This window comes from Thunnus thynnus, chromosome 12, assembly GCF_963924715.1.
Source record: "Thunnus thynnus chromosome 12, fThuThy2.1, whole genome shotgun sequence".
Classification (NCBI taxonomy): Eukaryota; Metazoa; Chordata; class Actinopteri; order Scombriformes; family Scombridae; genus Thunnus; species Thunnus thynnus.
This window is the reverse complement of record NC_089528.1, coordinates 27564680-27579959: the sequence shown is the minus strand read 5'-3', so window position 1 is coordinate 27579959 and position 15280 is coordinate 27564680. Positions and strand designations below refer to the sequence as shown.

The following is a 15280-nucleotide window of genomic DNA, read 5'->3' as shown; positions in this document are numbered from 1 at the left end:
CATATTAGATTGTTTTTTTAAAGCAACTTAATGACTTAAAACACTTTTTTCTGTTTTTTCTAATAATTTGTACCAAATTGCGCCACCTTTTCTGTTAAATATCCTAAAATTATTTGCTGAATACCTGCAAATTGCTCAAAAAATTTCCAGGGAATTAGTATATGTTAAGAGTCAATATAGTTTATGGATGTTTCCACAGTTCAGAAAGGTTTATTGTAGACTTTTTTGTAGGCAGAGGTGAACCTGAGACACAGGGGGAGAATAGTTCAACTGAGTTCCTAAAAAACACAAGATTATTTAGTCCAGGATACTAGGAGTTGGCTGAACTACGTAGGTGAACGGACGATCTGGCGAAGCAAGAGAGGGAACCGGAGGGCCATTCACAGCGCTCACACACACACACACACACACACACAGATAGAGACAAACTGGGGATAAACAGGAAACACAAGGGACGGGGAGGCAGAGCAGATACATTTTACTGAATATCTTATTGGACAAAACAAGAGGTTTGATAACATAAACTTTGACTCTGTAAAAGTGAAATCATTATTTTCTGATCATTTATAGACTTAATAATTAATGGGGTTTAATTGAAAAAACAGTCCACAGATGATAATGAATGATGGTTTGTTGCATCCATAGATCTCATTTATCACCAGTTTGTTTTTGCTGTTGTTTCTAATTCTTGGAAGTTTTCCAATTTCTCAATTAGGACCATTAAAGTTTTATCAGAGCTTTCAACTCTCAGCGCATTTAAGTCACAACAGTGAAGCAAAATGTCAAGAGGACAGCAGCGAGACACACCCTCCATCAGCCCGCCGTGCATCTGATATTTTTTAGTCTCTGATGTCTCAGCCTTCGTCTCCTCATCTGAACCTTCAATCAGCATGTTGACCACAGAGACTGAGATTTACAGTCTGTCTTGTTTCTAATTTCACTAAGTGCTGCGACAGACGAGCCCGAGATCCTCAAGGACACTCTCTCTCTCTCTCTCTCTCTCTCTCTCTCTCTCTCTCTCTCTCTCTCTCTGTTTTTTTTTCTTAATTTGTCTCTCTAACCTGTTTTGACCTCAGTTTTTATTAAATGGTGACACATTCAAAGTTGAGCAGAAGCAGGAAGATCTGCTATTTTGTCCTTGATTATGTAAGACAGTTTTTTATGTTCACATTAGTTGAACCATCTGTGTCACACGTGATGCTAAAACATGACAGAAAAAACAACGATGTGAGCTTGTTTTTATTCATTATTCCAAAAGGAAATATCAAACAACTTTTTATTTTTGACACGTTCTGGTCATATTTTTACTGACTTGTAGGAAACGTTCTCGATTTGTCGACAGAACTTAGATGCATCCATAAAAGCCTGTTTGTTTCCATGACAACCACTAACTCTCCTCTTCCTTTTCCCAGGTATGAACGCGGCCGTCCGGGCCGTCGTCCGAATGGGCATCTACGTCGGAGCGAAGGTCTACTTCATCCACGAGGTGAGACGTGAGTCATGACTCATGACTCCAGACCGGGCCTCCGGCGGGAGTCTGCAGTCTGTGTCACTCTCGACTATGAGCTAAATTCATACCGACAAATCTTTCTCATGGGGTCGTGAGTGTCTCTGAGCGAGCCAGCAAATACTTGACTCATACATTCTTGAAAAGCAAAAGAAAATAGAAAGATAATCTCAATAAAAGGCATTAAAAACTGTTTTAAACCTTTAAAATTAAATCCAAATAAATTAAATGTCTTAAAACATAAAATAGGCATTGAAAATAATACTCAGCAGTAGTTGAATTTAAAGTTTTAGCTTATATAAATGTGTGATTGTGTGTGTGCTGTGTACATTATTGCACAGATAGTAATTAAATTAAAACAGAGATGAGTTGCCGGATATTGAACGTCTGAGACTTTAACAGTATGTGCAGTTGGAACGGACATTAGGCCAATGATGGCAGTGATAGAGGCCGGATAGAGACGATCTGCTCTCAGTGCCAATATAATTGGATTACCAGGGGCAGACTTCATCCTTCACTGGCTGCGCCGTCGTCCCCATGAGCCTCGAACAACCACTGGGCTGTGAGTAGTGACAGCTGAGTGCCGTGATGCTTTTATTCGGTCGGGACCTCAGGTGGTGTTTGGCTCAGCGGACACACACTTCAGCTATAAAAACCTAAAAATAAAGCATAACTAGATGAGCCAAAAGATGTTTTCATTCTGTTTTGATGATTTTAATAGTTGATTAGTTGTCTTTTATCAAGCAGAAATAGCAAACAAACACCGGTTGCAGCTTTACACATGAAACTATTTGCTGTTGTCCTCTGTTATGTATCATTCAGAACTGAATTTTGATTTTCTTAATGTCTTCTCTCAGGGGTACCAGGGGATGGTGGATGGCGGAGACAACATCAAAGAGGCAACATGGGAAAGTGTCTCCAGCATGCTGCAAGTGGTGAGCAGAGCTTTCTGTTGCTGTTTCCGCTGCTGCACGCTTAATGGATATGGCTTTGTAAACAAATCTCATGTGCGGAACCAAAACAACAATGAATTCATCTACTTACAAGTATTGTGTGTGTATTCAAAACCTGATATATCTTATTCATCTGTGCCGTAGACCTCTGTTGTTGTCCAAAAACTATTAGAAACATGTCAATGAGCCACACCGCTGCACTGGATGACATGTTCCTTCGCCAAAGAGTTTGGGCATGCTGGTCTGTTTAGAAACAGCTCTAAAGAGTAATAACAGCCATCACATTTTCAGTCTTCTGAGAGTAATTCTGTGTAAGGCAGATGCCACTGAGCATGTGCTGTGCTTTACTAGCTTGTTCTGCTACATATCACAGTGTCTTGACTTTATACTAAAGTTATTTACAATGCAGCACAAAGTCAGGAGGTTGTGATATGTAGCGCAACAAGCTAGCGAAGCACTGTAAACAGAACATGGTTCCTGTACATGTGCAGTGGCGTCTTAAGTCTATTTGTATTGGACTGTAGTAGTTGACTTGATTGACCTGATGTGGAGATATGAGTGAACAGCTTTAATGTACGTAACATTTTCACAGCTGTAACACAGGTGAATGTGGTATTTGTCAAACACCAGTTGATTTACTCTCCAAATAATACATGTGTACTTTTTCATGGCACAGTTCACATGACCATTCGAAGTACTGTAGCTTTGACCTTTGACCTGTTATAAAGGCCATATTAGAACTGAAGTTTCTTGGGTCATGATAGAAAACAAGAGAAAGGAGAGACGGGGAACACCATGCAACAAAGGTCTGCTGCTGGAATCGAACCGCAGATGTTGCATTTACATGGAATGCATCTTAACCAGTACACTACTGAGGTGTACCCGCTCTCAGTTTCTTATTTGAGGTCACTAAAGTAAAGGGACAGATCATGAATTTATGAAAATATATTTTTAAGCATATTTAAATGTGTATCAACATCTGCTTTGAAATAATTGATTATTTTTACATCATATTGTTTTAAAACTTTTTCTTCCACTGCAAGACTCACTAGAGTTCCTGATATTGTCAGTTGATCAATCCAACAATGTAATTCAGTTTGATGACAGCAGATACTCAAGTTATTAAGAGTGGATTTAATTTTCATTTCACATCAGTGCAAATTACTTCTCATCATTCATTCAGCATGACTAGACTCAATTCCCTGTTAATGAAGTGATTATTACAGAATAGTTAAGCGCCATGAAATGCTTTTTGTAAATGCTTTGTGACAGAGGAGCTCAGCGGTGGCTGCGGCGGTGCCAACTCAGTGGAATATCTGCTGTGTTGGTGGACATTAGTGGTGATCGTTGCGAGTGACTCAGCAACAAAGCTTTTAGCCGTGAGCCAAACGAATCTGTGATTGAATTAGACCTTTATACTGTTTGTCATAATCAGGCTTTCTTTGTTTTTTCATGTTTTACATTTTAGCCATATAGCTGATACTCTTTTAGAAAGCGGCTTATGTTCAGTGCAACAGTGGAAAATGTTTAATCTTGTAGATCAGTGACATTATAAACAACCAGCAATGAGAAGAGACTCATTGCCCTGAAAAAAAACAACATAACGTTGCCACAAATAAAAGATGAGAGTATGATAGTAGCTCAAGAAATTAGAGAGGACTCTTCCTCTTAAAGACAGCTGTTGGTAAAAGGTCATTATTGTTTGCCACAGGGCGGGACAGTCATCGGCAGCGCCCGCTGTAAAGAGTTTCGAACCCACGAGGGCCGTCTGAGGGCTGCACACAACCTCGTCCAGAGGAGCATCACCAACCTGTGTGTGATTGGTGGAGATGGCAGCTTGACCGGAGCCAACCTGTTCAGAGAGGAGTGGAGCGGCCTGTTGGATGAGCTCCAACAGCAAGGTGATCGTTCACCGCAGGGCTTTTATTTGACTCATTTGACTTGTAAAGAGATTGATAGCAAGTTAATTATATTTTTGCAAGGTTGTTTGTTTTCGTCTTCTTTCCATTCTTGTGTTTGTAATTTTAATCTAGAAATCTTCCTTCCTCCCTCTCTTCTTCTCCAGGTCTGATTAATGAGGAGGCAGCCCGCAGTAACTCGGAGCTCCACATCGTCGGGATGGTCGGCTCCATTGACAACGACTTCTGCGGCACCGACATGACCATCGGCACCGACTCGGCGCTGCACCGCATCATCGAGGTGGTGGACGCCATCATGACCACCGCTCAGAGGTGAATGAAAACTGTGATTACAAGAAATAAGATGCAGGAAGACAACGTTTGACAGGATGCAACAAGAAAAGTCAAGACGTGAATAAACAAAAAAACAAAACTCGTGACGTGACAGAACAAGACAAGACAAGGTGTGACAAAACATAACAACAAAATTGTGAATTGAGAAGAAAAAATGTAACAAGACAAGATGTGAAAAGATGCTTAAAGGTGATGTGTGATTAGATTTAAGAATGAAAGACGTTAGAAGACAACTTGTAAAAGACGTAAGAATACAAGACATACGTGTGTGTCTTAATTGATTGACCTGCAATGACTTATTTCAACAGATCAGTCTGCTGAGTTTTTACTGATAAGTGCATTCTCTTGTTTCCTTCTGTTTTTTTGCTTTTTCCAGCCACCAGAGGACATTTGTGCTGGAGGTCATGGGCAGGCACTGCGGGTAGGAACTTCACTTTGAGTTTACAGAGAGATAGAAACACCATACACATGTGACCAGTCCTCATTCTACTGGAATTTATATTTACTGCTGTGGAAAAGTCATGGCTCAGTAATCGTACGTCGATATTTTTAAAGTGTGGAAATATTTATTATAAGCTGTCATTTTTCATGACAAATATCAGTTCCAGTGATGTAAAGATAAAAAATATATATATTAAAATATGTGTATATGTGTTTGGGCAGATACCTGGCTTTGGTCAGTGCCCTGGCATGTGGAGCTGATTGGGTGTTTATCCCTGAAATGCCTCCTGAAGATGGCTGGGAGGACAGCATGTGTCAGAAACTGTCTGAGGTAATATACACACTAAACACTCACTCTAAAGTGTGTATTTGTTATACATTTGCATAACATGTATGGACTAAGAGAAACGCAAACACACACGCTGTAGCAACACACTTTATTTACCACAACTAAAATATTGTGAAAAATGTTGTGTTTTCTGCACCTCAGTGCTTTTCCTTGTCTTTCTAGGAACATTTTCTTAATAAGACAGTAATTTTAATTGGCATTTTAAAACTACCAGCAGGCTTTCAGAATTTCCACTCACAAAGTTGTGAGTACATCAGTGGGTTATTCTATTTAACTTTTCTTGGAAACATGACGACTACAATGCACCATTAATCAAATTATAAGAACAACATTCTTTGTTATAAATATTCATGTACAGGAGATAAAAGTAATGACTCTGGTGGGACTCGAACCCACAACCTTTGAATCACATCTCAAGTGGTTGACTAGAAATATGCGCTATCCATTGCGCCACAGAGCCAGTTGACCTTGTTTTACACTGTAAAACAAACGCAACTGGCAAATGAACACAATTTATCAAATTTCAAGTTAGAAATTGAAGCACAAACAGCTAAAGTAGCATCTTTGTAATAGAGACTCGCACAAGTTAGTGATTTGAACAATACAAACCCTATTAAACATCGACTCTGGTGGGACTCGAACCCACAACCTTTAAATTACATCTCAAGTGTTTGACTAGAAGTCCAATGCGCTATCCATTGCGCCACAGAGCCAGTTGCCTATGTTTTACACCGTAAAACATAGGCAACTGGCCAGTAAACACAATTTATCAAATTTCGAATAAGAAATTGAAACACTGGAACCTAAAGGAACTTCTTTGTAATACAAACTCACACAGATTAGTGTTTTAAACTATACAAACCCTACAAAATTTCAACTCTGGTGGGACTCAAATCCACAACCTTTAAATAACATCTTGATTATTTGACTAGAAGTCTAATGCGCTATCCATTGTGCCACAGAGCCAGTTGCCTTTATTATACACTGTAAAACATAGGCAACTGGACTGGACAGCTAAAGGAGATGCTTTGTAATGAAGACTAACACCAATTTAGTGATTTGAACAATACAAACCCTATTAAACATCGACTCTGGTGGGACTCGAACCCACAACCTTTGAATTACATCTCAAGTGTTTGACTAGAAGTCCAATGCGCTATCCATTGCGCCACAGAGCCAGTTGCCTATGTTTTACACCGTAAAACATTGGCAACTTGTCAATAAACGCAATTTATCAAATTTCGAATAAGAAATTGAAGCACAAATAGCCAAAGGAGCTTCTTTGTAATAGAGACTCACACAGATTAGTGTCTTTAACAAGACACACCCTGTTAAACTTCGACTCTGGTGGGACTCGAATCCACAACCTTTGAATTACATCTCAAGTGTTTGACTAGAAGTCCAATGAGCTGTCCAGAGCTGATCGGCCATCGTTTACACTGTAAATATGAAGTAGAAGTCACCATTAATCTAAATTGAAGTGAGAAATTGAATCACCAGCAGCTTCTTTTTAATAAAGACTCAAGTACAGGAATCAGTGATTTGAACCCTACTAAACTTCGACTCTGGTGGGACTCGAACCCACAACCTTTGAATCACATCTCAAGTGTTTAACTAGAAGTCCAACGCGCTATCCATTGAGCCACAGAGCCAGTTGCTGTTATTCACACTGTAAAACATTGACAACTGGCCAATAAACACAATTTATCAAATTTCAAATAAGAAATTGAAGCAGCAGAACCTAAAGGAGCTTCTTTGTAATATGGACTTACACAGATTAGTGTTTTTAACTATACAAACCCCACTAAATTTCGACTCTGATGGGACTCTAACCCGCAACCTTTGAATTACATCTCAATTATTTCAACTAGAAGTCCAATGTTCTATCCATTGTGCAACAGAGCCAGTTGCCTTTATTATACACTGTAAAACATAGGCAACTGGAGTATGAATACAATTTATCACATTTCAAATAAGTAATTGAAGCACTGGCAGCCTCTTTGTAATGAAGACTAACACTGATTAGTGTTTTTAACAAGGTAAACCCTACTAAACTTCGACTCTGGTGGGACTCGAACCCACAACCTTTGAATTACATCTCAACTGTTTCGACTAGAAGTCCAACGCGCTATCCGTTGCGCCACAGAGCCAGTTGCCTTTATTTACACTGTAAAACATAGGCAACTGGCCCATGAAAACAATTGCTCAAGTTGAAGCCCAAACAGCTAAAGTAGCTTCTTTGTAATAGAAACTTGCACATATTAGTGATTTGAACAATACAAACCCTATAAAATATCGACTCTGGTGGGACTCGAACCCACAACCTTTGAATCACATCTCAAGTGTTTGACTAGAAGTCCAATGCGCTATCCATTGCGCCACAGAGCCAGTTGCCCTTATTCACACTGTAAAACATAGGCAAATGGCCCATGAAAACAATTGATCAAATTTCAAGAATCACACAGATTAGTGATTTAAAAACAACACAAACCTTACTAAACATTGACTCTGGTGGGACTCGAACCCACAACCTTTGAATCACATCTCAGTTATTTCGACTAGAAGTCCAATGCGCTATCCATTGCGCCACAGAGCCAGATGCCCAGATTATGCACCATAAAACCAAGGAAATTGGCCCATGAACACAATTGATCAAGTTAGAAATTGAATCTCAAACAATTAAAGTAGCATCTTTGTAATAGAGACTTGCACAAATTAGTGATTTGAACAATACAAACACTATTAAACATCGACTCTGGTGGGACTCGAACCCACAACCTTTGAATCACATCTCAAGTGTTTGACTAGAAGTCCAACGCGCTATCCATTGCGCCACAGAGCCAGTTGACTATGTTTTTGACTATGTCATCGGAGGGTAAATAATATACATGATATGATTTGACGTAGAGAGTGTGTTTGTTATTGTCCAGAGCCGATCTCGAGGTTCCAGGTTGAATATTATCATAGTTGCTGAAGGAGCCATTGACAGACAAGGACAACCCATTACCTCTGATTTTGTCAAGGATGTGAGTAGAGCTCAGTTAAGACTGACGCAGAAGGGAAACCAGAAGCTGGACCAGCTGGTGGATATTAACATGTGTGACCAACAGAAGTCAATGAGAGAGTTGTAGCAGCATTTCAGATTTTCTTTTTGTCTTGTTTGGATGCTTGACACATTCTGAGAGAAAGTTTCTATGCAAAATCATCAATCATCAGTTGTTCAAAACCCTTCTTCAAAAAAATAACACTGCTGAGTTTTTAGAACATCTAAAAACAATGAAGCATTTACCTCAGAGATTGGCCTGTTAGGGATTGTTCCTCAAGTTACACGTAGCTTCATTGATTGACAGTCGGTGGCAGTAACATGCCAAGAAATAAAGCTATGCACCAACAAAGGCGGGGAAGAAGAAGATTGCTAGCTAGCAGTAGCAAAAACGGGTTTAAACAATGGAGGTTTCAAAATAGTCCAAAAAATTGGCTTCACAAATGTGTTATATGGAAGGCCTCAAGGATGCATATACCCTGGTGAGAAACACACAAAACTGGTTTTTCAAAATAGAACTTTATAGTTTACCTCAAAGCTAACCTTGCTATCTAATATTCTACAAGACGTAGGTGCAAGAATTTGTTTTAATGCTGTACTGTCAACCACTGTCTACAGGAGGTCACACTTGTGCCTCATGTTTTAACTTAATAGTTCATTTGCCCTTCAGTTTGTATGCTATTAGCATTGCTAGCCTGCCTCATTGAAAACACAATGGCTCTGCTAGCTGTATACATGAAACTTTTTCCACAATGTGGCAAGTGCCTGCATTTCAAAACGTCCTGGTATCTTTTAAAGAGATCGAAGGTTTATCATCAGTTGGCTCGTAGATTATCCTCCATTACCGGATCCAGCTTTTGGGAATGCAAAATGTTTACTGTCATGTTTTCTAAATGCTTTTGCATCTTTATATCCCTCTAGAACCGCGCTGATAAGAAAAGGCTGAACATTATTATTGTAGCTGAAGGTGCCATAGATTGCCACAACAAGGCTATAACTCCTGATTATATCAAGGATGTAAGTATGGCGGAGAAGCCTGGTTATGATCTGGACCCACACATTCTCCTTCAGAAGCATGGATTTCTTTTCCCCTTCATGGTTTGTTGGTGATTTTCCTTCATGGTGGGAACACAATGCTACAGTTTCACCGATTGCTCTAAATTGACTACAACACATCATTAATTGACTGTGAAAACTTAATGTTCATATCAGGAGAAACCAACAAACCTACATTAAACACCATCAAGCCTTTCATTTCCAACCATGGTGTTCAATTATGTATTATGTTATAAATATTTGCATGCTGAAATACCATAGTACGCTAATATCCATCCATTGATTTTAACCCTTTTAGAACCCTTTTTAGAAATGTTTTATCCCATCCCATATCCATTTGCTCTTGCATGTCTTTGCTCTGTATTTTTCCTATTTCCTGCTAACATGACAGGAGATGTTTTGCATGTTCTCCTTCTGGTGTTTATTTCTTTTATGCATGACATTTCTATGTTTCCTTATACTTTTGTCCTTAAAATTGTTTTTAAGTATGTTTATTAGTATCTTTTTTAGATTGCAGAGCAGTGTTTTTTATGTGTTTTTATTTTCATAAGAGCAAGGGTCAATATTTTCAGGTTGTAAATATTGTATATTCTGTAATTTCTAAATGAAACCTTATAAATTAATGTCACAGCTATTTGTTTTACTCTTACTAAACTATTATGAGATATAATAATGTGCAGTAGATTCTGCAGGTATTAATTTCCTTCATTAAAGCACTTTATCCTCATTATACATTATCATCCCGCTTCGCTCTCGCTCCATATCTAGCTGGTAGTCCGCTGCCTGGGTTTTGACACCAGGGTCACCATCTTAGGCCATGTGCAGAGAGGTGGGACCCCCTCTGCCTTTGACAGGATCCTGGTAAGTCACACTTACTAATATGAGTCATAAAAATTTAAAAGTGGCATTCATAAGCAAATCAAAACTTCAAGCCAAGAGAAAAACCCTAAAACATTTGATTATTTACAGACATCTTAGTGTTCAACATTTACTTTTAACCTTTTATAGTGTGACGTTTAAATGACCTTTGACCCTCGCAGGCTAGTCGTATGGGCGTGGAGGCGGTGTTGGCGTTATTGGAAGCCTCTACCAACACCCCGGCATGCGTTGTGTCACTGGTCGGCAACCAAGCTGTCCGACTACCACTTATGGAGTGTGTTCAGATGGTAAGTGTGTGTGTGTGTGTGTGTGTGTGTGTGTGTGTGTAAATATGTTGGAAAGGCAGAGGTCATGCAGAGACCAAGTGTACATCCTTGAGCACAGATGGTGCTGGCTACCTGCCCAGAAAATGAGATGGTACATCTACACTTTAGCCTGAACCTTTCCCTCTAACGTGCAGCTTCAAGTACATTGTGACATTTTAGACATTCACCTAAAGTAGGGCTGCAACTAATTATTTTAATTATCGATTGATCTGCTGATTATTTACTCGATTAAATGTTTGATCTGCATCAGCAAACAATGGTAAGGTAATGGTAAACAAGGTAATGTCACCATCATTATCATCTTTTTGTCTGACCAACAGTCCGAAACCCAAAAATATTTAATTTACTACAATATAAGACCAAGAAAAACAGCAAATTCTCCCATTTGAAAACCCAGAAACCTAAAATATTTTGCATTTGTGCTTGAAAACAATTAATCAATCATCACAGTTGTTGAGGATTATTTTTCTTTCACCTCATAAGGCCACAATTAATTGTTTGTAGTACCAGTGGAAATGTCCAACACTGAACATGAGCTTGTTGTGGAGTGTTTTCAAAACACGCTGAGACATTTACAGCAGCAGGATGTAGGTCAGAGTTCAGGACATACAGGAAATATAGTACATGTAGACACAGAGACCATTCTACAAAAGGTATCTAGTTGTTGTAAGATGATGAAATCATGTAAAAAAGTATATATAACTCATGTGCAGAGGACATTAATACAGTTGGTTTGCAGGGAACTGAATTCCCTCGAGGATGCAGACACCAGAATAAAGTCAATCTTGTAAACTGAACAAATAAAATCCACATAAATAGTCCAGAAAATTAGTTTAGAACAAACACAAAGAGAAAAGCCACAGCGAGGGATGACGTCACCTTCACAGAGCAGCTAATGTCTAGTTACCAACTCTAGTGAGAACGTTGCTGAGTCGGCAACATTGTTTTATTTACAAAACATAAGTCATGGGAGGAATAGATGGAGGGATAAAGAAAAAACACAGCAGTGCATGGGGGAGATTTCCTCTTTGATGTCTGAGGTTGAAGCTCTTGTAGTGCTTGGGATCATCAGGTCCAGGTGCTCCCAGTTTGCCACAACCCCACCCATCAATTAACCTGCAACACACTTCCTGTAGCACAACCAGCAGGCCAACAGACACACTCACAACTGAAAAAAATGTGCAAAAAAATGTTCTTTTATGTTTTATCATCAGACCCAAGAGGTACAGAAGGCCATGGATGAGAAGAAGTTTGAAGAGGCAGTGAGACTGCGTGGCAGGTACTTTTTTAAATCCTACTATTTTTTTTTTAAACAGTGAAGCAACTGAGATTAATTTGCCTTTAAACAAATTTAAAAGGTTTCAGCAGCATATAAAAGGTTTAAATAGTGTTAATAGTGTGCCCTAGTTGAACTGTGTTTGCATTGATTTTTAATTGACTCTAAAGTCTCTGTGGCAGCAACAGAGCTGACATCCATTGTGGATTTTTTTGTCTTTTCTTTTTACATCTGTCATCTGCAGGAGCTTTGAAAACAATCTGAGCACCTACAGACTCCTCTCCTACCGGAAAGCAGACTCCGAACTTCCAAATGTAAGTACCTTTAAAACTTAATAACAACAAGATATTAAAATATCATCAAATCAATCAAGATTGTCATAGTTTTAATTCTTCTAATGTGTCTTTCCACCAGCGGCTCTGACATTTTGTACGTTAGTATATAAGGTACTTCCTGGTCAGGTGCATTGTGGGTGCTGCGGTCTTTTTGTGACACTAACAGAGTCTGTTTTTTCTGTGACTGTCTCTGCCCTGAGGGAGAGGAGGAGGCGGGGGATGAAGAGCAGTTTGATGTATGTGATGAGTAATTAGACTGCAGCTGATCCAGCTTCTGAAGCTTCTGCAGATGTAGTTCACAGAGCAGTTGAGCTTTTTGGCAACTAGTTTAGACCTTTAGTCTTCTGTCCATCCCTCTACTTGTCAACTTTGACTTTTAATTTTCCTGCACTGAGGAAATACACTCAAAAATATGAGTTTAGGAGTTTTTTCGCTTGATATTTATGATATTTTGAACCAAAATGCCATCTTAAGACTATTCTAACATTCTTATTTTTCTTTTAGGACATTTTTTTAATATTACAGAGACAAAATGTTAAACTAAAGTCTGTTTCTATGGTGACACAGTGCCACAAAAATGACAGTGTCAGTGCTCCCTTTCCGTCGCTCTGTCTGTCATCGCTTATTTCTTCATGGCTCTGCTTAGAAGTAGAAATGTAGACAAAGTGCAAAGAGTTGCATTAGTGCACTGCAGTGAAGGCGTTCCCAACGGCCCTGCTGTCAAGGACGATCACAGCATCACCTGTGATCTGCTTCAAAATGAATGTGAAGTAGCACTCCTTACAGTTCAAAGGAGTGAAAGTGTCTTTGCTTATTCATAACTCAAACTGGAACAGGCACCGTTCTCCCTTTTGTTACAAATGGTCTGAAGAAACTAAAGCTCTGATGCAGGTTTAGTTTGCGCAAACAAAAAAATATGTAAAATATAATATAATGTATAGATATACAAATATAAGCTGATGGGGTTTTACGTTAGAGTCCGGGGCCTTGTTGATGAGGCAGCTGCAGACGGGAAGAATCTGTTCTTGCTGCGTCAGGTTTTGGTCTCGACAGACCGCAGCCTCTTGCCGGAGGGGAGTGTCTCAAAAAGTTTACGTCCGGGGTGGGAGGTGTGGGCCGTGATCTTTCCTGCTCGCCTCAGTGTCCTGAAGGGACGGCAGGTTGCAGCAGATCACCTTCTCAGCACAGTGGATTATACGCTGGCGGAGGTATTATTTCAGTTTGTTGCCAGTATGATGCCTGAGTTCAGGTACCAACACCAAATTGAATAATACTTTCTCAATACATTACTTTGAGTACTGTAAACATGTTTTATCTGCAAATCCCCTTCTCCGTTTAATGAAAGATAGCAGACTCCTCTGTGTGTCAGTGTTTAATGTTTTAGCTTTGCCCAAATAAAATACAGTCTAAACTTAGCAGAGTTATGATTAAAATCAGGAAATATTTAACTCTTTATTAGGAGTTGTTAAAACTCTGTATTAATCTGTACTGAACAGAATCATGTAGAACCCTAAACTTGTTCAAACCATTTTACACGATGAGTTTTGGTATTGAAGCATCAGCAGCGGAGAACTGGACGTCTGTCCGTTTTGAGTTTTGAGGGCACAGCACACTTTCTGACCCAACCTTCACATCATGGCAGAATACCAACGTAGCCTTTGTGGTTGAGTGTATGAGGACCAAGCACACAAATACATGAGCTGCAGTAAATCTTGACTCTAAAGTTGAGGTTGAAAGTCGCTGTACACCAGTTGTGCATCGCGTCCTCATACATTTTATATACAGGAAGTCGTAGCACACTTGACTGAATGACTCGAGTTTTGAAAAGCAAGAAAACTTTAAAGAATAGGTGAAAGGTTACATCTAACTGTTTTCAGTGGAAGCTGCTGCTTCGTTGCATCTTGTAGCAGCATGTAGCTTTTGCATGCGAGGTAATCTTTGCCTGCTGCTGTTCTGCTCTGAGGCGAAGTCTTGCCTGGCTCCTCTACAGTTAATGAGACATGGATGGTATGATGAGGCGGTAGAGATGATCAGTTGTCCTGACGGGCATGGAGAACGATTATTTCTCATTTTGCAGTATAATACTGTTGTTATTTAATAAAATAAAAAAGAATCAAATATGCGTCTGAAAGGAGTGTTTGTCCAACTTCCCTTCTTCATGCTACAGGAAACACTGCTCATCTTCATCACCTTTTAAAAATGCTGATATACCATCTTGTTCAAACTTTACGCCCAAACTTCTGCCTGAAGTATGAAAATGTTTTAAAATATGACAAAGCTCGAGGGTGTTGTAACACATGGCATTACTGCATTACAAGTGCTGCGTGTTTAATGTATTTCTGAGTATATTATATGTGTGTGTGTGTGTGACTGCTGCTCTCCATCATCCTCAGAGCTCCTTCAACGTGGCGGTGTTGAACGTTGGCGCGCCTGCAGCGGGTATGAATGCCGCCGTGCGTTCTGCCGTCAGAGTGGGAATCACCGAAGGCCACAAAATGTTTGCTGTCAGCGACGGCTTCGAGGGATTCTACAAGGGACAGGTGAACATGAACCTGATGCACGGTATATTGGGTCACGAGAGATTAATTCTCTGCAAATCCTGAACATTTCTCCAAGTTTTGTGCTTTTTTTTTTTACAATATAATATTTAAGTTTGAATGAATTATTCAGCGGACAGTCATATTTAGTGGATCTTGTACTTTTAGAGCACATGCTGTGTGTTTATTTATTTATCAAGGCTAAAAGGCATCTTTTCTAGCTACTAAATTCACAAACTGATCAGTAAAATAGTCCTTAAATAAGATCATACATCTTACACACTCTCCACAAATGCATTCCTAATCCAGCAACAAAAATACAATTT

The 15280-nt window shown here is 39.4% G+C and overlaps 1 protein-coding gene and 7 non-coding genes across 10 annotated transcripts in view; 1 reads left to right on the top strand and 7 right to left on the bottom strand.

Annotated features, from left to right (window-relative positions):
• The window catches only part of pfkpb (phosphofructokinase, platelet b), a 36181-nt gene that overhangs the window by 6671 nt on the left and 14230 nt on the right, over positions 1 to 15280 (top strand). For all 3 annotated transcript variants that reach the window (XM_067606675.1, XM_067606676.1, XM_067606674.1), the window contains exons 2-13: positions 1413 to 1486; positions 2365 to 2442; positions 4172 to 4361; positions 4526 to 4691; positions 5089 to 5133; positions 5376 to 5484; positions 9467 to 9562; positions 10370 to 10462; positions 10642 to 10767; positions 12021 to 12085; positions 12327 to 12396; positions 14811 to 14957. In XM_067606675.1, coding sequence (XP_067462776.1) covers positions 1413 to 1486; positions 2365 to 2442; positions 4172 to 4361; positions 4526 to 4691; positions 5089 to 5133; positions 5376 to 5484; positions 9467 to 9562; positions 10370 to 10462; positions 10642 to 10767; positions 12021 to 12085; positions 12327 to 12396; positions 14811 to 14957 — 1259 coding nt within the window. The remainder of the gene's footprint in view (positions 1 to 1412; positions 1487 to 2364; positions 2443 to 4171; positions 4362 to 4525; positions 4692 to 5088; positions 5134 to 5375; positions 5485 to 9466; positions 9563 to 10369; positions 10463 to 10641; positions 10768 to 12020; positions 12086 to 12326; positions 12397 to 14810; positions 14958 to 15280) is intronic.
• trnar-ucu (transfer RNA arginine (anticodon UCU)) lies at positions 6124 to 6215 on the bottom strand. Its single transcript is given in 2 exon segments — positions 6124 to 6159; positions 6179 to 6215. It is a non-coding gene; the product is annotated as a tRNA-Arg (tRNA).
• Positions 6589 to 6680, bottom strand: trnar-ucu (transfer RNA arginine (anticodon UCU)). The gene is given in 2 exon segments: positions 6589 to 6624; positions 6644 to 6680. It is a non-coding gene; the product is annotated as a tRNA-Arg (tRNA).
• On the bottom strand, positions 7063 to 7154 carry trnar-ucu (transfer RNA arginine (anticodon UCU)). The gene is given in 2 exon segments: positions 7063 to 7098; positions 7118 to 7154. It is a non-coding gene; the product is annotated as a tRNA-Arg (tRNA).
• On the bottom strand, positions 7560 to 7652 carry trnar-ucu (transfer RNA arginine (anticodon UCU)). The gene is made up of 2 exons: positions 7616 to 7652; positions 7560 to 7595 (listed from the first exon to the last, which is right to left on the bottom strand). It is a non-coding gene; the product is annotated as a tRNA-Arg (tRNA).
• Positions 7799 to 7890, bottom strand: trnar-ucu (transfer RNA arginine (anticodon UCU)). Its single transcript is given in 2 exon segments — positions 7799 to 7834; positions 7854 to 7890. It is a non-coding gene; the product is annotated as a tRNA-Arg (tRNA).
• trnar-ucu (transfer RNA arginine (anticodon UCU)) lies at positions 8006 to 8098 on the bottom strand. Its single transcript has 2 exons — positions 8062 to 8098; positions 8006 to 8041 (listed from the first exon to the last, which is right to left on the bottom strand). It is a non-coding gene; the product is annotated as a tRNA-Arg (tRNA).
• On the bottom strand, positions 8253 to 8344 carry trnar-ucu (transfer RNA arginine (anticodon UCU)). Its single transcript is given in 2 exon segments — positions 8253 to 8288; positions 8308 to 8344. It is a non-coding gene; the product is annotated as a tRNA-Arg (tRNA).